Source organism: Amphimedon queenslandica, unplaced genomic scaffold (genome assembly GCF_000090795.2).
Source record: "Amphimedon queenslandica unplaced genomic scaffold, v1.1 AMPQUscaffold_13379, whole genome shotgun sequence".
Lineage (NCBI taxonomy): Eukaryota > Metazoa > Porifera > Demospongiae > Haplosclerida > Niphatidae > Amphimedon > Amphimedon queenslandica.
The window spans coordinates 153,247-173,130 of NW_003546385.1; the positions used below are offsets into that span (position 1 = coordinate 153,247).

Below are 19,884 nucleotides of genomic sequence, written 5' to 3' on the forward strand. Positions count from 1 at the left end.
GAGCATGGTGGTAACACTGACGTTGATGTCTCTTATCAATACTTGACCTTTTTCATGGAGGATGATGAACGTCTGGCAGAGATAAAGAAGGTAGTAATAGCATAACTAGGTATATTTAATTAAATGGTTTAATTTAGAATTATGAGAGTGGAAAACTGCTTACTGGACAACTCAAGAAAGAGCTTATTGGTGTGCTTCAAAAGCTTGTTGGTGATCATCAGGCAAGACGTGCTGAGGTGACTATGGATGTTGTGAAGCAGTTCATGACTCCTCGTCCTCTGAATTTTAAGCTGTCCGCTTAAGGATCAAGAATAATTTTTTGCTGCCTTTATTTGACTATAGTGTTAATTATTTTTGCTATTAGTTTTACTATTATAGCTAGATCTAGATCTATTACTTTGAATTTTTTGATTTGAATAATCTAGTGCAACTTTATAACTAATAATAAACTACAGTGGATAAGCAACAAACCATAGATTACCGGGCCATCGCATTGTAACTTAGCCATGGATTCTAGATGGAATTTAGGATTTCTTTCTAAAGTTGAACGCCTCCCTAGTTCTTTTGAGCTGTGGGAAAGTATCGCTAACGACTTACCAACTCTTTTGAAAGATTCTGGCAAACAACTAATAGATAAAGTTGACCGTCTTCCATTGATTACAATTGACGAGTCGTCGCTTCCAACAGAACAACACTGGAAAAGAGCTTACTGTGTTATCACCTTTATTTCTCAAGCATACAGATCTATTGGTCAGTGCACAAGTCTACCTAGGGAGTTAGCCGTTCCTTTGGTTGCCGTTTCGTCACATCTCGGCCTATCACCTTCTCCGTGCTATGCTGCCTTTGTTTTATGGAATTGGCATCTGAAAAACCCGAGTGAGCCTCTTTCTAAAGACAACTTTGAGATCGCATTGTCCTTTACTGGTAGTAAAGATGAAGCTTGGTTCTATCTAATTCATATGCGTATTGAGCTTGCAGCTGCACCAGGTATCAAAGCTGTCATTGATTGCATTGAAGCAATCAAGAAAGATGATCAGCAAGAAGTAATGCGTTGCCTCAAGATTGTCACTGATTGCATATCTAGTATCACAGGCATTATGAAAGAGATGTACTACGAATGTGATCCAAGTGTCTTTTATAACAAGTTGCGAAGCTTTTTTTCTGGAAGTAAGGAAGGAATACAGTATGAGGGTACTGAAGATCCTGACACATTTCGAACATATCCCGGTGCAAGTGGTGTCCAAAGTTCAATCATTCCATTATTTGATATATTTTTAGGCATTGAATTTGAAGGTGGTACTAAAAGTTTCTTGGATGGGATGAAAGTTCGTATGCCACTTGAGCATCGTCAGTTTCTAACCGACATGAAAAATGAATACAAGAAAGATGAATTTTCACACTCCATTTTGAGGACCTATGTAGAGCTTCATTCATGCAGCAAGGATACTTACAACAGTTGTGTTAAAGCCTTAGTGGCCTTTCGACAGGAGCACATTGACCTTGTGACAAATTATATTCTTAAGCCAAGTAATGATACTGCTACAGAAGGAACTGGAGGGTCTACATTAGAAATATTTTTAACAAAAACGAAAGAAAAAACTAAATCATTTGAGCTCTAGAGCTATAGTGTAGTTTGTTATCATCTATGTCATGACCTGTGAGGCAGCAAAAAATTATATAAACAAACAAATTAAAATTGTTATGTTTTAGATTTATATAGCCTGTTAGATTTTGCGCCAGTTTCATTTATGTTCTATTTTTATTAGAGATGATTATTTTTTAGTATAGTTCAGGCTATTTTTGGAACTGATTCAGTACATAACCGTATCAATATGGATAGGATGGGCGTCGTGCCAGGACGCGTAGGCGAGCTCAAGTTTTGCATAATGATATTAACCTAGCCCATAGCAGCAAAATATCCTGCTGGACAAAGGACAACAAGTTGATTTCACTAGGAAAAACGGTTCAACAATGGCAGCAGAATCAGCTCAACCTAAAGAACAAATTGTTGATCCTTGGACAGCTAAAGCAGGAGAAGGGGAAAAGAAGATCAACTATGACAAGCTCATTGGTATATAGGCCAAAATGTCAGGTGTGAAATTATATATCTATTTATAGTTCAGTTTGGAAGTGAGAGAATTGACGAATCCCTTCTACAAAGGATCGAGACTCTATCAAAGAAACCAGCCCACCACTTTCTCCGCCGAGGAATTTTCTTTTCTCACAGGTAAAGTTATAAATCATAAAATTTATATTAATCATGGCCTATGCAGGGATGTTTCTGATATCTTGAATGCATATGAGCAAAATAAGCCATTTTTTCTATACACTGGGCGTGGTCCTTCATCGGAGTCTATGTATCTTGGGCATCTTATTCCATTCCTTTTTACCAAGTAAGGAAATATGAAAGTGTGTGTTTTTCTGTGTAACAAAGGCATTTTTGCAAAATAATTAAAAAAAACAAAAATGAATTTGGCGAATTACTCCACTCCCCTGCCCCTATGTTGAATTATTTCCTGGGGAATCTGACATGATAATGATAAGTTCATTAAGTCAATGTGACTGCCTCATAAGGAAAGTATGAGAAGCTCAAAAGTACAAAGTTGTAATAATTGTTTTGTTCTAATTTGGAAAGGAATAACAAGCATGACTGATTCAGAAGTATACTGTACTTGACAATGCCATGCATTCCAGCTATGAGTGTGATCTTATTACATCTACTCCTACAACTATAGTTGCTATTATGCTGTTACAATTATGGTAAAGGAATGGCATGCCCTGGGTCATGGTTGATATGATACGATAACAATGCAACACTAGCATAATGGGGGAATGAATTTATACTCCCACTGTAAGTTTGCTAATAGCAGTTGTTATTGGCATTTTGCCTAGTCACTGCCCATACTTAACCAAAAATCTTATCAACAGAAAATGTAATAAAAATTTGGGGTGATTTCGGAGCCATTTTTACAAAAAACCATGGGCTATAGCCTTGGGTATTTTTTAGATTTTTGATGCTTTCTTAAAATGGCCGTAACTTGAAAAAATAAAATTGGAATCAGCTCAAACTTCTTTGTAGCATAAGGACGTCAATATGTATCAGAAAACGTAATAAAAATTTGGGGTGATTTTGGAGCCATTTTTTTACAAAAAACCATGGGCTATAGCCTTGGGTATTTTTCAGATTTTTGACGCTTTCTTAAAATGGCCGTAACTTAAAAAATTAAAGTCGGAATCAGCTCAAATTTTCTATGTAGCATAAGGACGTCAATATGTATCAGAAAATGTAATAAAAATTAGGAGTGATTTTGGAGCCATTTTGTACAAAAAACCATGGGCTATATAGCCTTGGGTATTTTTCAAATTTTTTTCATTTTCTTAAAATGGCCATAATTTGAGAAATTAAAGTCGGAATCAGCTCAAACTTTTTATGTAGCATAAGGACGTCAATATGTATCAGAAAATGTAATAAAAATCAGGGGTGATTTTGGAGCCATTTTTTACAAAAAACCATGGGCTATATAGCCTTGGGTATTTTTCAAATTTTTTTCATTTTCTTAAAATGGCCATAATTTGAGAAATTAAAGTCGGAATCAGCTCAAACTTTTTATGTAGCATAAGGACGTAAATATGTATCAGAAAATGTAATAAAAATTTGGGGTGATTTTGGAGCCATTTTTTACAAAAAACCATGGGCTACAAGAACATAAAAAATTAAAAAAGAACAAGATGAAGTAGGATTCCGAACGACCAACGAAAATACGAAATGAAAATCCTACTCATGACGCAAATTCTACTCTACATTGTAATTTTAATGTTATTATGTAAGAATTATGGATCACCTTGCAAGGTAGAGTAGAATTTGCGTCACGAGTAGGATTTTCATTTCGTATTTTCGTTGGTCGTTCGGAATCCTACTTCATCTTGTTTTTTTTAATTTTTTATGTTCTTGTTTGTGTTGATTTTTTAATAATATTTATAGTATTTCTTTAGTTGCAATTGTGATACTTGTTGATTTTACAAAAACAATAATTTTCTTTATTATTATCATCATTATTATGACATTTATGAGAGACAGCATTGAATAGACATGCTGAAGGAATATCAACTATACTGATGACAAGTGAAACTAATACTAGTCTTGACACAAGTCCTTGTTCAAGAATCTGTGAGCTAAGAGTGTCCATCTTCCCTGCTATTCCTGTTCTTCCAGGCTGTTGTCAAGTTCATAATTATCATTGCATATCATAAGTCATATCATTAATTAATTGTTTGTTTTTAAAATAAAATAAAATAACACACTTGATAAAACAGTAACATGTAAAATTAATACCTTCTTTTAGCTGGAAACCTCCACTAAAGTATTGCAGTAAGTTGATTGGTAAAAGAATAACTCGCATCTTCCAGAGCTGCAGATCTGAGCATGCGCGACCACACCCAAATTTTGGAGCACATGCTTCTTTAATTAATAATAATAATAATAATAATAATAATAACAAAATGGTGGCGTGCAGCTAAGATTATGATAATGAAGATGAAAATAGGTGGCTGAACAAAACGGCCGGTTCGCCGATTTTTGGATTTTCTCTTAGACAAGGTCTAGGGCCACGCTAGTGGTGCCAATGGAGTCCTCTGGTCAAGATAAGGTCCTCTAAGAAGTCTGGTAAGCATAGGAGCTCATTTTCCCGGTATAGCAAGGCTGCAAAAGTTGTGGCAGCCATTTTGTTTGGGGGTGAATCCTACTTAGTAACGCTACCGCGTTACTAATAGCCTTGGGTATTTTTCAGATTTTTGACGCTTTCTTAAAATGGCTGTAACTTAAAAAATTTAAGTCGGAATCAGCTCAAATTTTCTATGTAGCATAAGGACGTCAATATGTATCAGAAAATGTAATAAAAATTTTGGGTGATTTCGGAGCCATTTTTTACAAAAAACCATGGGCTATATAGCCTTGGGTATTTTTCAAATTTTTTTCATTTTCTTAAAATGGCCATAATTTGAGAAATTAAAGTCGGAATCAGCTCAAACTTTTTATGTAGCATAAGGACGTCAATATGTATCAGAAAATGTAATAAAAATTTGGGGTGATTTTGGAGCCATTTTTTGGAAAAAACCATGGGCTATAAAATCTGAAAAATACCCAAGGCTATAGCCTTGGGTATTTTTCAGATTTTTGACACTTTCTTAAAATGGCCGTAACTTGAAAAAAAAGTTGGAATCAGCTCAAACTTTCTATGTAGCATAAGGATGTCAATATGTATTAGAAAATGTAATAAAAATTAAGGGTGATTTTGGAGCCATTTTTTGAAAAAACCATGGGCTATAATAGCCTTGGGTATTTTTCAGATTTTTGATGTTTTCTTAAAATGGCCGTAACTTTAAAAAAATAAAGTCGGAATCAGCTCAAACTTTTTACATAGCATAAGTACATCAATATGTATTAGAAAATGTATCAGAAAATGTAGTAAAAATTTGGGGTGATCTTGGAGCCATTTTTCGAAAAAACCATGGGGGGCTATAGCTTTGGGTATTTTTCAAAAATTGGCTCATTTAAAATGCTCATAACTCAAAATTTGATTGTCAGAATCAGCTCAAACTTTCTACATAGCATATAGGGACATCAATATGTATTTAAAATTTAATAAAAATTCTCTCTCTATTCTCTAGTCATCTCCTCCACAATTCTCTACTGATCACAGAACTGATGACATTAGCGCCCTCCTCAATGTCATAGCGAGTGCTGATGAGTTTATCTACATTGCTGTAATGGACCTATGAACCAGCCATTGTCTACAGCTACCCTAAAAAGTAAGAGAGGATTGTTTCTTAATAATACAATAAAATTCTCTTGTTACTGTACATTGCAGTGTACCATATAAGTGGGTTTTTTGAGTGAATTATATCTTGCGAAATCTACTTAATTTCTTATTTACGGATTTTAATTTTGCGAATTCTACTATGTGCCATGTGGGTACCGTATAACATTGATTTTGTGGATTTTATTTTCGTTGATCAGGAAGGAATTTACAAAACTTGTAACCCTTGACAAAACACCTGATATGGTGCACTTATATCCTCAAAATAACCTGTTGATTATTATATTAACAATTTATATTATATTTTATTTATATTATATTAGGTACTGGCCGGTGATTGATGATGCATTGCGTACAGCAGCTTATGAGAAAGGGATTGAGGTACGTCTGCTGGGCAGTCACTAGGAACACTCTCCTTGTGACATGAGGAGCTTTCTGGAGAGTCTGGGGTCTTGGAATGTTACCGAACCCAAGAATGGAAGCATAAAAACAGTGAGTATATTACATTATGCTAACTGTGTAGCTGTTTTTTAAGGATAATAAGTTTCATGGATTTTTATGATTCACGAAATTAAATACTGTACAAGATGGCAGAATAGTAAATATTTGCAAAAATTGATTTTGTAAACTTCCGTATGCAGGTCATTTGCAAAAATTATTAGTCTCAAAAAACGCTATCTGAAAACGGTTATTAAAAATGATTATTAAAAGTGTAAAGAACATGAAAATTATCAATTTAAATTCCTCTTAATGCACACAATAATGCAGGTGGCTTTTGAATTACCACTTGACGGTATTAGGTAAACCTCTATAATGAATCTAATCTAAAAAACAACAAAAGAAAAATTTTCTGAATTCTTTAAACTTAATGCCAAAAGCACTCAAAAACAGGTCATAAAGTCATTTCTACTTGACGTAAATCTCATAATAGCTGACAGGAGTGTCTTCGTTATCAGTTCCCTCATCTCCACAGACCCTCAACTCAATATAGTCAGTAGTGGTAGCGTTACCATAGTCTCTGTGAAACCATGGGATACCAGGAATATCACAACAAGCTGCTTCATGAGAACTACATCCTTGGCCATCCCAGAGTGGATCAGATGTATATAAATGAGCTGATATAGAAGTAGTGGGGTTTCCTGATTCGCAGGTGTAATGATTGCCAACAAACGATTGAATGTGTTGCGTACTGCCGGTAGAACATGGACAATTGTAATAAATATTGTCGCTATTTGTCTGGTCAGTAAAGCCTACTATCAGTGTCCAGACATGTTTTCGAGGAGACCCTTGTGTGATACTAACGCCGTCAACATAATCGCCATTCAAATTATTGTGATTTGGAGTAAATCCACTATGTACAGCATCAGGTGTTCCATACTGATATCCTGTTACTCTGCCACATATCTGAGAATAACTGATACCATTAGATGGGAACTGAACTGATACACAGCCTGCACTGCTTGTTAATGGTCGACCACAAGCACTTACGTCTTCTGATTGGTACAATCTAAGCCCAGAAGGACAGGTCTCCGAAAAATCAGACATGTTCAGATATGCTAGTCTTGTCCATCCTCCTTTTGAACCACACAGCTCCTCCATATGACAGTAAGCCTCGTACGTCTCATTAAAAGATGCTAGTTCATACATTCCTGATGGTTGTTCCTGTTCAATCTCCTTACAAGATGTAGGAAGAGCCACAGAGAAATTATGTAATGCTAAAAGTCTTTGTGTCATTAGTAGTACATCGTTGATCACTGCAGCATTAGAAGTGCTGGTGTCTTGTATAGCATCAATCTTCCTGTCTGTTATCTCAATAAGATTTTTTAATTGTTCCAAGTTCTTGTTAGCTGTATTGTTACTTTTTTCTGAAATAAGAGCAGCTTCGTTGAGTATTTCTTCTTCTGTGTTGTCAATTCTGTTGTGAATTTCCCCAACTAATAAGGAGTTGTTAAAAGCAACCCTCAGATCACTGTCAGTTATCTCAATAAAATTTTTCAATTTTTCCAAGTTCTTGTTAGCTGTATTGTTATTTTTCTCTGAAATACGAGCTGTTTTGTCAAGTATTTCTTCTTCCATGTTGTCAATTCTGTCATGAATTTCCCCAACTAATATAGCCAATGAGTTGTTAAAACTAGCCTTTAGGTCATGAACTTCAAGTAATACTTGAGAAATACTCACAGCCAACCTACTCACATCAATAGCAGTAGCATCAGCATTAAGAATACTGGCAGTAGTAGCTGTAGTACTGGTGCATTCAGTAGGGTATGATTGTGATATTATGAAACCACACATACCCACTAAAATGGTAAGCACTAGCAGTATAACTGTAAAAAGGCATATCACTATACGAAGTGGCCATTTATCCTCAATGTGTTTTCTTTTGGGTGGAAGCCGATCTTGACGTTGCTCTTGATGAAATGCTGGTTGTTCCATCATTTCGTATATCACATCATCTGTATTAGAATTTGCTTCAACAGGGCTCTCCATCACTGCTCCACTCTTGGTTAATGATATTAATAAACTAGCACTTGCACTTCAATGGAGCTATAGCTATACCACAAAATAGTATGACTGTTGTCATAACTGCTAATAGATCTAGCCATAATTGAGTAAAAGCTATCAGAGTGTATCTGTTCTGAGATAATTGAGTACCATTAAAACTAGTGGTTTTACTGTTAAATGTTGAAGGCAGAATAATGTATGGCATTGTTGTGTAGGCATCTATTAGTAACGTGGTAGCGTTACTAAGTAGGATTCACCCCACTTCAAAATGGCTGCCACAACTTTTGCAGCCTTGCTATATAGTTAAAAGGGATAAGTCTAATTGATATGACAAATACCAAGAGTACATAGGGCTGTTGCATGGATACTCTCTTTAAGTATTATGTACTCTTGCAGATACACATACATGTATGTATAAACAGATACCCGTTTAAATATAATTATTTTGATTGTATTTATGAAACATTTTTTATTCTTTGGATTATAATATATTCTTAATAGAAATACTTTGTTGTTCCGCCACTGAATGATACTCAGATCCCATACACAAGAGTCAATCATAACAAGTACATGGTCACTGATAAAGCTGCCTATGTTGGTACGTAATAGAATACGTAATACGTAATACGTAATACGTAATACTTCAATGCATCTACATGTACACGTACATGTGTGCTAATGTATTATGATAAAATCAATATTATTAGTAATACTCTCTATGTGTTCCACTCACTACATTCTACATGTCAATATGTTCTGATTATGGTATATACACCAACACATATGTACATGTCTATGCTGTATAGTAGTAGTAATAAGTATAATAATAATACTCTAATATATGGCCTTCCTCTCTCTCTCTCTCTTTCGCCATCTGTTTCTGATTCTGTGCTAACATACCAATCACTATTGTGTACACTGTACATCTTAATTTATCTCTCTTATTTTTCTTGGTCCATTTTACTTGTTCTTTTTTCCTTCTCTAATTCTCTCTCTCATCTCCATTTCTTTCCCCTCAGGCACATCAAACTGGTCAGGGGATTACTTTATATCCACTGGTGGTGTCAGTTGTATTGTCAAAAAACCTAATATAACTGATCCTGATTCACTATCAATACCAGAAGAGCTGAAGCTTGTTTTCGAGAGAGACTGGGACTCTAGCTATACTTTTGATATTAATACTGTTGAACAGCCTCCATACTGCCATGATAATAAATAGTTTGCTTCTTTTTTAATTAAACCTTCTCCATGTGAAGTATAAACAGCTGCATGTATTAGCAGATTATTTAATTTATAATAATTTTTTAAAAATTAAACCTCCATGTGAAATCTTCAAAAATTGTGACTTTAATTGACAAAGGTACCATTTGGCGGATATCAACTTGTGTGTGTTCTTTTAGAAAAGCATTGGTTGCAACAGGTACGTAAGAACTTTTTGCATCTTGTGCAATAATTCCTTTACTAATGGAGCACAGGAAGTTGGATTTTTTCCTCTTTAAAAACGAATTACTCACCATACAGTACATGTACATTTTGTCAATTATAGTCACAATTTTTTACTGTTATAATTAATTTATATATAGACCTGCATGATGACTCATAATCAAACTAATAATACATTGATATAGCAAGTTCTCTTTATTATAAATCATAATTCTTCAGTAATCAAATAGCTCTTTTTCTGATGCCTCTGTATGTATTTCTTTACATCGGACTGCTTTTATGTGTTGTATCTCGAGTTTGAATGGCCCATTAACTCTATCAGCTACTAACAGGCCAAATGTTGCGATAGATTTTAAAGGTAAGACGACTTGACGATCTTGAAAATAGCCACGGTGAGTCAGGAAAAATTTATGAAAAGGAAGCTAAAATAGAAAAGGATTACAAATTAATGATATGTAATCAGCAAATCACTATTCATTTCTTCTAGTTTATTCACATGCATAGGTCTTTCTTGAAGCACATAATCAAAAATGGAGCATAATACAATGTACATGTAGATTAAAGGTAATAATAAATATTTATAGTAAATTGAACTGCAGGTATGTACATTGTGTAACTGGCAAATCATTATTCATCATCTCTTCTAATTGATTCACATGCATGCGAGATAATAAAAATACCTTTTGTAAGAGGTCTATTTTTATAGTACATGTACGTGTACATACCATATAGCACTTTAATTTGGCAAAATTTTATATGGAAAATTGGCGGTTTGCAAGCGGAATCGCCAATATTAAAAACCACCAATCACTAATGCTCATGCTCGGTAATGCACATGTACACAAAAAATTGTCAAATTAGAAAACTTCCGATTACAATTTTACAGCAAAATTGTCAAAATAAAGCGCTGTCAAAATAAAGCACTATACGGTAATCAAAAATGCAGCATAGCTTACTATAATGTCCTCCCATTCTGGGCCTCCCCTAGTGAATATGAAGTATTGCCACAAGTTATCTGCCCTGGTCGCTAGTCCTGGAGCATGAATGTTAGCAAAGAATTTCCGTCCGTCTCCTCTCACTCGAATCTCAAAAGCATCAAATTCGGAGACATCTTTTCGATCCATTTTCATTAAATCTAAGCTGCGATACTGAACGATGTATCAATGCAATAGTGTATTGTAGAGCGTGTGTCTTACTTTTACTGGCTTTGATCTAATGGCACAATATCCACTGTATTTCAGCTCTGTGTTTTTAATGCTAGTATTTAAAACACCTTCAAAGACAGAGCCCGTACCTAATAAATAATGATGATAATAATAATAATAATAATAACAGTATCAAAAATTCATTACAAATCTAATCTTGATCAGAATCAGCTCAAACTTTCTACACCACATAAATTCATGTATATGCATCAGAAAAAATTATTAAAATGGAAAATTCTCTCCTAGCCATTTTTGATAAAATACTGTGTACCGTAATTCCTCTAAATATTCGATGCTCTAAATTCGAAAATAAATAATTATTTCAAATTTTCTACAATAATTTATTCTAAGTTCAATATGAGAGAAGGATACTCTGAATAGCCAGGTTAGCATACAGCTGGTGTTGTGTATTAATGAATCCCTCCTAATTCAACAAAATAATTAATTTAAAAGCTTCATAACTACTCTCCCTCTAAAAATTCATTTTAAAAATTACAAATAAAAATTTAATGTGACAAATTTTTAGAGGAATTATGGTACTACATGCACATGCATATCTAGTATATACAGATCTTTGGCCAATTTTTAAGTGATTTTAATTTTGATCAGAATCAGCTTAAAATTTCAACGCAACATAAAAACATGTATGTGTATCAGAAAATTTTATATACCTTAAGCCTACTATTATTTGCATCTACTAATTTTAGCGAAATCAGCAAAAGTCATGTTTAGCGTTACTAATTTTAGCGTTTTTAACCAAATTAACTATAAATAATAACCATTATAATGAATAATAATTATTTTGGTGTCTATTTAATTTAGCGATTTAAAGCTCTCTCGCTAATATAGCTAAATTTAGTAGACGCTAAAAATAGTAGGCTTAAGGTAATACCTTTTTTGTTTGACTTAAAAGTGGCTTGAGAACCTCCTCCTCTTTCTTCATCACTAATACATTCCCACTCATTAACACAATCCTCGTCCCTCAGGTCCCAAAGCATCAATTTCTCACTGTCATCAAGCGGTTTAAGAGCAATGGTTTTTTTGACACCCTCCACATAAGACCTCAATGAAGATCTTACAAGTTTTGCCATTTAAAAAATTAATTCTAATAGGCCTGAGCCACGCCTCATTAAAAAATAAAAATTATAAACAAAAAAGGCGTGATTCTTTGTTCCTTCCAATTGGCCAAGTAGGGGTTCGTGATGATAGATCTGTCGCAATGGAGAACAAGCGTAGGGGCCTGGAACTGCTGTCTTCTTCTTCCTCGGTCTTGTTGTGAGTCTAATAGCAAGAGTTCTTCATCTTCGTGTGCATGTGACACTTTTGCATCTTGTGATTTCATTTTGCCTCTTCTCTGTGTGTCACTCCTCCTCTTTATATCAGGAAACGTAGAACCAAACCCAGGACCTACCATTACAGGTAATACTGATAGGTATTCTAATAATTAGGGAATAGTTATTAATGTTGTTGAATCAATGATGCTGTTTCTGTAAAATCACTGCTAGCTAAGTGTTACATATATAATTAGTGGTAGATCTAGTCGTTACATTATTAACCTTGCCATTCAGTTTCTAACTGTACAATCCTTGCTGTATCTGAAAATATAGAAACTTTATGGTGCACTTTCACTTTGTTTGTGACTCTGAAGTTTGTGATTATGAAAATGCATAGGCATGCATTCCAAATCCAATTGTGGTTTGTATCTGCCACTATATAAAAGAGAAACAGTGAAAGTGAAAAAAAGTAACACAACCAAATGTTATGTACATCACTTTACATCACTTAAATGTTGTATACATCACTTATACATGTACTTTCAAGTTACAGAATTTAATGCTGATTTTTTTATTATTAGATAAGCCAGGAAAAGACGATTTAATTCATTTGTTAAGATCATCTGAATTTACTGCTGGGACTTGGGAACAGTTTGTCTGTTGTCTTCCTAAAATGAACCAAGAAATTTTAGCTGATATGAAGCATGGACTGGAAGAAGAGGAAGCTCACAGTATTGTTGTTCAGAATTTTCTTGATAATAATCCTCATGTGACATGGAGAGTCGTAATTGATGCATTGCATGATTCTCATGAGACAGCCATAGCTCACCAAATAGAAATGAAAACCAGTGAAGGTAAAGTATTATTATTATAAACATTATCATGAGTACTTTAAAATAGTGAATATGAAAGGTGTCTGGACAATTGTACAAGATGTACTCACTCGCCATTACTCTGCTCTAAGTGATACTGTGGAGCATTGCATTGATAAAGTTGCTGGTGAACTGTACAGCAAGGAACTCATTAGCAGAGCAGTAAGGAATTCACCCGAGTACAGAACAATCCATGATGAGTTTGTAGCTGGAATGAAGTTAAAGAGAGACTTGTTATCCCTTGAAAAACATTGCCAGAATTTTTTGGATTCTTTTATTGCAGTAGGTGGTCCTGTACAGTTAGCTGCTAACTTGCTGGGCACAAATTGGAAAGAGGAAGTTGAAAAAAGTCAGAATGTATCGATTTCTTTGGCCACTAAGAATGAAGATTCGTCAAACAAGGAGCCTAAAATTTTGAAAAAAATAGTCTTAAATTCCAAGTGTGAGGTTTCCCGGGGTCTTTGGAGTCTACAAAAGCAGTTTATTTCTCTCCTTAAAGATATAAGGAAGTATTATGATGAATGTGGCTCGTACAAAGTAATTGATGTTGCTCGTTGGATGTCAGAATATTTCAGAAAAACTGGTTTTGTTCACTTGCAGACAATTGATGATCTTTTTGATGCAATTCAACCTCATTATGACTTTCTGAATATTGAGGTAATTCAAGACCTTTCTGAAGAGTTCGTTTTAAGCGAAAGGCTGCAGTCTGCTATTGAAAAATATGAAAACGAATTAACAAAATTTGAAGAGTCTGTTGAAATTCAAGACATGAAAGCTCAAATTGAAAAAGTTTCTTTACCAATTGAGGGAGGTAACTCTAGAATATTGATTAGGTTGACTGGCAGGTGGAGATCTAAAACAGTGGAAAACCTTCGTCAACTTGTCAAGTACCTTTTTGAGAAAAATTCAAAGCATTTTAAACTAATCGATATTGATGAGGGGTCTGTCATTGTTGTGTTTTTTGTTCCTTCTTCTGTAACGCAATCCATTATCGATCACATCTCGAACAAAATCACCTTTTTGCATCACCTTGGTGTCTTCAAAATATTTGTTGATGATAAAATTATATTCGATGTTGAAGAAGATATAAATTTTTCTTTTGAGGAGTCACTTTTCAATGTTATAAAACTTATTAACAGTGGCAAAGAGTATGAAAAAATTGTGTTCCTCCTGATAGGTTTAAAGGTTAACGTTAACTATCAAAATACCAAAGGAGAGACTGCATTACTGGTAGCAAGTGAACATGGATTGATCAACATATTTATGGCATTAGTATTAAATGGTGCTGATACGATCGTACAACTACCAAATGAAAATCACATTGGATTAAATTACTTGGCCTGTACTGCTCTTTCAAAGCATATGCACACAACACTTGGTGAAGATAGAGTGAATATACTTAAGAACAGTACATCGGTTTTTGAGCTATTCGATATTGCAATCAAGAAGAGAAGAATTGTTTGGTACCTTTACAAGCCTTTCATCTTGTTGGTTGCTGCAAAACTGGAAGAAAGGTTTCAGAATCTTAATAATGATTTTGAGGAGCTGTGTAGTAAATTTGTTGCTATTACGAGTAATAACAAAGTTTTATTGTCAAAGATGAGGGACTCTTTCGACTTTTGTATTGACACAGAGTCAAATTTTCTGGAACAACTACAACCTTATTACTCATGCTTTAATGTCAAAATTTTCATTAAAAGTGGAGCTGTTATTGATAATCATGATTTTCAGAATCTTGTTGAGTCTTACTCTTCTAAACTGACTAAATTTAAAGATACAACTACTTTGGCAGAGCTTGCTGTGGCTACAGAAAAAGAAACAGTGCAAAATTTGTCATTGCACAAAGGTTTTTCAATATTAAAAATCATTTTTGGCAAGAATTGGGGCTCTATTTTTCTATCAGTTTTTTTAAAGTTTGTGAGCTTACCTAGTTTATCTACTGCAGCACATTCTCTAAATTTCCTCAAAGTTTCGGCACATAACCACAACTCATTTGTCTGTTACTTCCTTGTTCCACATTCACAAATGCAGGCAATTTTTGACATCGAACAGGAATTGCTGGAAGGTAATTTTGACATAGATGGAGTATTTATAGATGACACTCCTATAGTCATAATAAATAAAGACAAGATCTCTGCAATGAGCATTTTGGATGCCAGAGAAGAGAACCCACGCATACAATTAATTGAAAGGAGGAATCATTTAGAAGATGATCATGGTCATACAACAAAAGAGGACCAATTATTAGAAAATATCAAACAAGGCAAGATTAATGCAATCAAGCATCTCCTTGATCATGGAAAGTGTAATACAAATTATAGAAATGATAAAGGGGAAACCTTTTTGATGGTAGCTGTGCGTTCAGGACAATATGAAATATTCCAAATTTTATTGGACAAGACTTCAGATATCAATTCCCAGAATCAGCAGGGTAATACAGCACTAATAATTGCCTGTGAAGAAGAACAGCACAAAATGATTGAACTTCTACTTGACAATAATGCTAATCTCAACATTCGTAACAATGTAGGGATGACTGCTTTAATGTGTGCATGCCTATATGGACTTTACCTTGTAGTGGAATTATTATTAGACAAAGATCCTCAACTGGATATTCAAAATGAAGAAGAAATGACTGCTTTAATAGCTTGCTGCTCTGCAAATCATTGTGAAGTTGCTGAACTCTTACTTAGTAAAAACCCTAACGTTAACATTCAAAATGGTGACGGGGCGTCTGCACTAATGTTTGCTAGTTTTAATGGGGACATTAAGACTACTGACTTATTGCTAAGCAAAGATCCAGATTTAAATCTACAAAACAACGACGGACAAACTTCTTTGATGATTGCTTGTGATAAAGGACATCATAGTGTTGTTGAACATTTGCTTCGTAATGATCCAGGCATAGATATTCAAGATAATGAAGGAATGACAGCTTTAATGTTAGCTTGTATGGGTGGCCATTATAAAGTGGTTGAGCTTTTGTTAATGTATAATCCAACAATCAGCATAATAGATGATGAAGGATGGACTGCTTTAGAGCATGCCATTGACAGTGGACACAACAGTATTGCAGAGCTATTGGTACCTGACTTCAACAAGTCAATGCTTGATATTAATTATGAAACAGTTTTTTATCCTGAACAGGATTTCTAGTTTATAGTTTGTGGTAAGACATACAGGCTATTATTATTATTATATAAATATTATTATTATTATACTATTTTTTGCCTGTATTGCCAATCAGTCATTTAGATATTCTAAATGTAGTTTACTAATTTGTTTCAGTATTAAAGATATTCTTATTACTTTATAATAATTATATATTTTGAAAATCAGTGATAAAAATTATAATAATTATGTATGCATATGCAAAATTTGATAGGTAGTTTAGGTACTTACCGGTATTTCAGAAATAAATGAACATTCTTAGTAAAAATTTATTTATTTTATTTTATTAATTTATTTATCAAATTTTACAAAACATGTGGCATACAGAGAAATATATATATAGAAAGTACAGATTGATGAGTGTCTTGAAGGGTTACCAGCAAGGACTACTGATACCCTAAAATAATAGTACATACATTATGACAATGCTAAAATAACATAGGTGGCCAAATATAGGGGTTTTAAGGTCCTTTTAATTTTTAAATAACCGGTTATCATGGTTATCATGGTTATCTGATACTTTCACAGTATTCTGTTCAAGGAATCATACAGTAACTGGACACAGAGTTTAGTAACATAGGATTGCATGACTATTTTTTAATTCTGGGACACGCCCACGCATATAACTATTAATGCTCTTAATTAAACATAATCTCGTAGTGGAGTATCTATGATATTAAGGGTGGACATTTCTCTCGTATTTTTTGATTTCTCTCATATTCTAATTTTAAATACACTTATGAAGATCAAGGAATTTTTAATTTAAAGATTAATAACATAATGATTGATGAATAGTGCATCTTGCCCAGGAGCTGAAAGAAAGGGGTTTTCTATGAATTGTTAATCTCTTTATACTTTACAAGGAACTAAAGGTGGAACAGTCAGTATAATCAATTTTAATAAGTGTAACAAGAGTAGATAATCATCTACTTTTTTAAATAATTATAGCTATTTGTTGTTAGATAGATGTTCATAAGTACTCAGCATCTAGACGTTATATGTATAGGTACTATTGAATGCATAATTTTGTATGTTAATTTTGTATATTCTATAACACTTCCTTACATAGATAGCTTTAATGTTAATTGTACTTCCGCATGCAATGAGATGAAGATAACTAAATCTTTTTCGAAAGTATAGTTTATGCTTAGCTTACAAGAAGCAAACTACTTTAAAGTTTGTGTAGTTAAAACTGACACTAAATTTAATTTGAAACTATTTAAACAAAAATTATCTTGTTATGTTTATTTTTACTGTTATTCTACTTGCATTCTTAGTGATTTTGAACTAATTCAATACTCATGTTTTATAGTCATCTTATTTTTAACTTAGTCTGTTATTAAAATAACCATTTTTCTGTTACAATGTACTGTTTCCTCCTGATAATTTCAACATCTTTGATTCTGCAAGACTTTTTTTTATCCAGCATGCCGCAGTTCCTCAGGCAAGTTTGTTGTCCACCAAAAACCATGGCAGCTAGATTACAACCTATAGATTCTAGACCTCTCAAAATCTTATCTTATCTCAACAGTAAAAAATAGGCTATTAATGGTTAAGGTTGAGCTACCCTATAATGCTCATAATTTTCTTGTTCTTATTGTTATTGTTATTATTATTATAATTTATTATTATTATTAAATTTTTTTAATCTTTCTGGAAATTCTCAATATTTTTCCAAATTATTTTTTAATTTCATCCTATTATTCTCAATTTATTCTCAATAATTTTTCAAACAATCAATTTTCACCCAAAGATTGCATTCCAGTAGTGTTTTCAAAATAGGTCTTCCAAAAAGCACTAGCCAAAAATTTCTTCTGCAATTACAATCAACTTCAACTCCACCCATTATTCCACTATTATTCCTATTTACATCCAATTAGTCTAGCAACATGCTTCATATGAGGAAGCCCCTATTATTCCTAATATTATGCTGACATAATGAGGCTCATGCATCCCAATTAATGGTATTATTTTTGCAATTTTTAAAACTCTGATCCCTTTGCATTTTTCACTTTGTTGGTTCATGTTCATTGTTCAGTCTGTTTTATTTCCTAAATGTATGTAGTTATTAAGATTACAAATTTCTGTTGCATTCCTTCAAAAATTATTTCTTTTCAATTTTTGTTGTCCATTTTTGTAAAAGATTTATAATCATTCTTTTACATTATATTCATTGGTCAAACTGTGAATTACATGCAGTGATGCATTCTCAGATTTTCTCAGAAAGTGAATACATGTTATGAATCAAATGGAAGTATAAATCATCTAATAATAATTTGTTTTTTTATGAATTTCACACGTAAGCAGACCAATTTGAATGCAGAAATTATATTTTTCTTTCTCTTTTCATTTTCATTTGTATGCTAATAAATTCTGCAAATGATACAAACAGCTGTCAGGCACAGAGGCGAGCCATCTAGATATAGCTTTGTACATGCCTATGGTGAAACATTGTGAATTTAGTTATAAAATGGAATGCAAAGTAAAAGAAGCAGTGAAAGAAATTGGAGGCAGTGTAAATTCATCAGGATTGTTCTAATCGAGTACTTCAGAGGATTCTATAGTGTGTAAATAGGATGGCAGTTGTATTTGTTTTAAATAAGCAAGTTGATGATTCAGATCTCATTCAGACATAACAGTTGTATTGGATAATGTGTCTAAAGTGAAAATTTTAAATTAAGATTGCACTTTTACCTACTGAATAAATATTCCAGCTCAAAAATGCTAGGAAAGCAGTAGTTTTCAGATTTATGATTCTTTTAAAGTTTCTAAATTCTATCGTCAAACTTTAATAGGGTTAAAATTGATTGTTGAGAGTTAGGTTCAATTACTGGTAATTGATTTCTTTTGACCTGCAGCAACCACATAAAGTATTTGCCTCTTGTGTAGATAATTTCTCTGTGTGGTAATCTATAGAACTATTGTACTGTTGACATTATCATCATTTATCATTATGCTTATTATTATGTTATTGTAATAATAATAATAATAATTATTATTATTATTATTATTATCAGTAGTATTATTATTACTATTGGAATCATTGTAATTATTGTGTTATCACTTATAAGTATTCATATAGTTATTAATAGTTATTTTTGTGTGTATTTAAGTTTTTGGCTTTTGTTCATGAGACACTTTTTTGAGACGTTCATCGCCCTTTTACACTGAGAAATCTTCCTTTACCACACTCTGCTGGTGTTTTGTGCCTACAAGGTATCTCTAAATGAAAAAAACATGCACCATTTACCATCAGTGTCAGGTAGCTAGCTAAATGATGTACTCTTATCAATTACAGTCACAATGCATTCCTTTAATTCTGCCGCCATCTCTAGATGAAAAAAAAGTGACAGTCCTTTATCATGGATGATTGGGTATGAATTGCCGTCATTGTCCTGCAATGGTACCATCTAAAGTGTGCCAATACTTATAAAGTAGTTGGAACAATACATAAATTTGCATGTGATTATTGTAAATAATGTTTAAAATTCAATGATTACTCACATTAAAAAGAATGCTAGTACATGTACATGTACTTCAATAAAAAATGTATCAACTTAGATAGCAATTACAATTATCTGTCCACTGTGACGATTATACT

General features: G+C 33.3%; 5 protein-coding genes and 1 long non-coding RNA gene across 6 annotated transcripts; 5 read left to right on the forward strand and 1 right to left on the reverse strand.

The window, feature by feature from the left end:
* On the forward strand, window positions 1–438 carry LOC109582496 (uncharacterized). Its single transcript, XR_002185114.1, has 2 exons — window positions 1–90; window positions 138–438. It is a non-coding gene; the product is annotated as an uncharacterized LOC109582496 (long non-coding RNA).
* A 49-nt stretch (window positions 439–487) lies between these two features.
* On the forward strand, window positions 488–1,747 carry LOC105312930 (indoleamine 2,3-dioxygenase 1-like). Its single transcript, XM_011405955.2, has one exon. It carries the CDS (start codon window positions 507–509, stop codon window positions 1,617–1,619), a length of 1,113 nt encoding a protein of 370 aa, XP_011404257.1. The 5' UTR covers window positions 488–506; the 3' UTR covers window positions 1,620–1,747.
* A 57-nt stretch (window positions 1,748–1,804) lies between these two features.
* On the forward strand, window positions 1,805–2,417 carry LOC109580120 (tryptophan--tRNA ligase, cytoplasmic-like). The gene is made up of 3 exons (XM_019997232.1): window positions 1,805–2,071; window positions 2,119–2,227; window positions 2,274–2,417. The coding sequence occupies exons 1-3, from the start codon at window positions 1,972–1,974 to the stop codon at window positions 2,395–2,397; spliced, it is 333 nt and encodes a 110-aa protein (XP_019852791.1). The 5' UTR covers window positions 1,805–1,971; the 3' UTR covers window positions 2,398–2,417.
* Window positions 2,418–5,684: 3,267 nt separating this feature from the next.
* Window positions 5,685–9,580, forward strand: LOC100632796 (probable phospholipase D F09G2.8). Its single transcript, XM_019997235.1, has 4 exons — window positions 5,685–5,808; window positions 6,140–6,308; window positions 8,820–8,916; window positions 9,338–9,580. The coding sequence occupies exons 2-4, from the start codon at window positions 6,240–6,242 to the stop codon at window positions 9,535–9,537; spliced, it is 366 nt and encodes a 121-aa protein (XP_019852794.1). The 5' UTR covers window positions 5,685–5,808; window positions 6,140–6,239; the 3' UTR covers window positions 9,538–9,580.
* A 314-nt stretch (window positions 9,581–9,894) lies between these two features.
* On the reverse strand, window positions 9,895–12,087 carry LOC100631911 (complex I intermediate-associated protein 30, mitochondrial-like). Its single transcript, XM_003386953.3, has 4 exons — window positions 11,859–12,087; window positions 10,958–11,055; window positions 10,718–10,909; window positions 9,895–10,183 (listed from the first exon to the last, which is right to left on the reverse strand). Exons 1-4 carry the CDS (start codon window positions 12,055–12,057, stop codon window positions 9,977–9,979), a joined length of 696 nt encoding a protein of 231 aa, XP_003387001.1. The 5' UTR covers window positions 12,058–12,087; the 3' UTR covers window positions 9,895–9,976.
* A 14-nt stretch (window positions 12,088–12,101) lies between these two features.
* LOC109582504 (uncharacterized) lies at window positions 12,102–16,290 on the forward strand. Its single transcript, XM_019997236.1, has 3 exons — window positions 12,102–12,385; window positions 12,822–13,094; window positions 13,141–16,290. Exons 1-3 carry the CDS (start codon window positions 12,169–12,171, stop codon window positions 16,266–16,268), a joined length of 3,618 nt encoding a protein of 1,205 aa, XP_019852795.1. The 5' UTR covers window positions 12,102–12,168; the 3' UTR covers window positions 16,269–16,290.
* Window positions 16,291–19,884: the final 3,594 nt, after the last annotated feature.

Excerpts from the sequence above, each read along its gene's own strand:
- LOC109582504 (XM_019997236.1), top strand. The coding sequence starts at position 12,169 with ATGATAGATCTGTCGCAATGGAGAACAAGCGTAGGGGCCTGGAACTGC. Across the intron at positions 12,386-12,821 it reads CCCAGGACCTACCATTACAG|ATAAGCCAGGAAAAGACGAT; the intron begins GTAATACTGATA and ends TTTTATTATTAG. Across the intron at positions 13,095-13,140 it reads AGAAATGAAAACCAGTGAAG|TGAATATGAAAGGTGTCTGG; the intron begins GTAAAGTATTAT and ends ACTTTAAAATAG.
- LOC100631911 (XM_003386953.3), bottom strand. The coding sequence starts at position 12,057 with ATGGCAAAACTTGTAAGATCTTCATTGAGGTCTTATGTGGAGGGTGTC. Across the intron at positions 11,056-11,858 it reads TTTTAAGTCAAACAAAAAAG|GTACGGGCTCTGTCTTTGAA; the intron begins GTATTACCTTAA and ends ATTATTTATTAG. Across the intron at positions 10,910-10,957 it reads TTAGATCAAAGCCAGTAAAA|TATCGCAGCTTAGATTTAAT; the intron begins GTAAGACACACG and ends TACATCGTTCAG.
- LOC105312930 (XM_011405955.2), top strand. The coding sequence starts at position 507 with ATGGATTCTAGATGGAATTTAGGATTTCTTTCTAAAGTTGAACGCCTC.
- LOC109580120 (XM_019997232.1), top strand. The coding sequence starts at position 1,972 with ATGGCAGCAGAATCAGCTCAACCTAAAGAACAAATTGTTGATCCTTGG. Across the intron at positions 2,072-2,118 it reads CAACTATGACAAGCTCATTG|TTCAGTTTGGAAGTGAGAGA; the intron begins GTATATAGGCCA and ends ATCTATTTATAG. Across the intron at positions 2,228-2,273 it reads GGAATTTTCTTTTCTCACAG|GGATGTTTCTGATATCTTGA; the intron begins GTAAAGTTATAA and ends TGGCCTATGCAG.
- LOC100632796 (XM_019997235.1), top strand. The coding sequence starts at position 6,240 with ATGAGGAGCTTTCTGGAGAGTCTGGGGTCTTGGAATGTTACCGAACCC. Across the intron at positions 6,309-8,819 it reads AGAATGGAAGCATAAAAACA|AAATACTTTGTTGTTCCGCC; the intron begins GTGAGTATATTA and ends TATTCTTAATAG. Across the intron at positions 8,917-9,337 it reads TGATAAAGCTGCCTATGTTG|GCACATCAAACTGGTCAGGG; the intron begins GTACGTAATAGA and ends CTTTCCCCTCAG.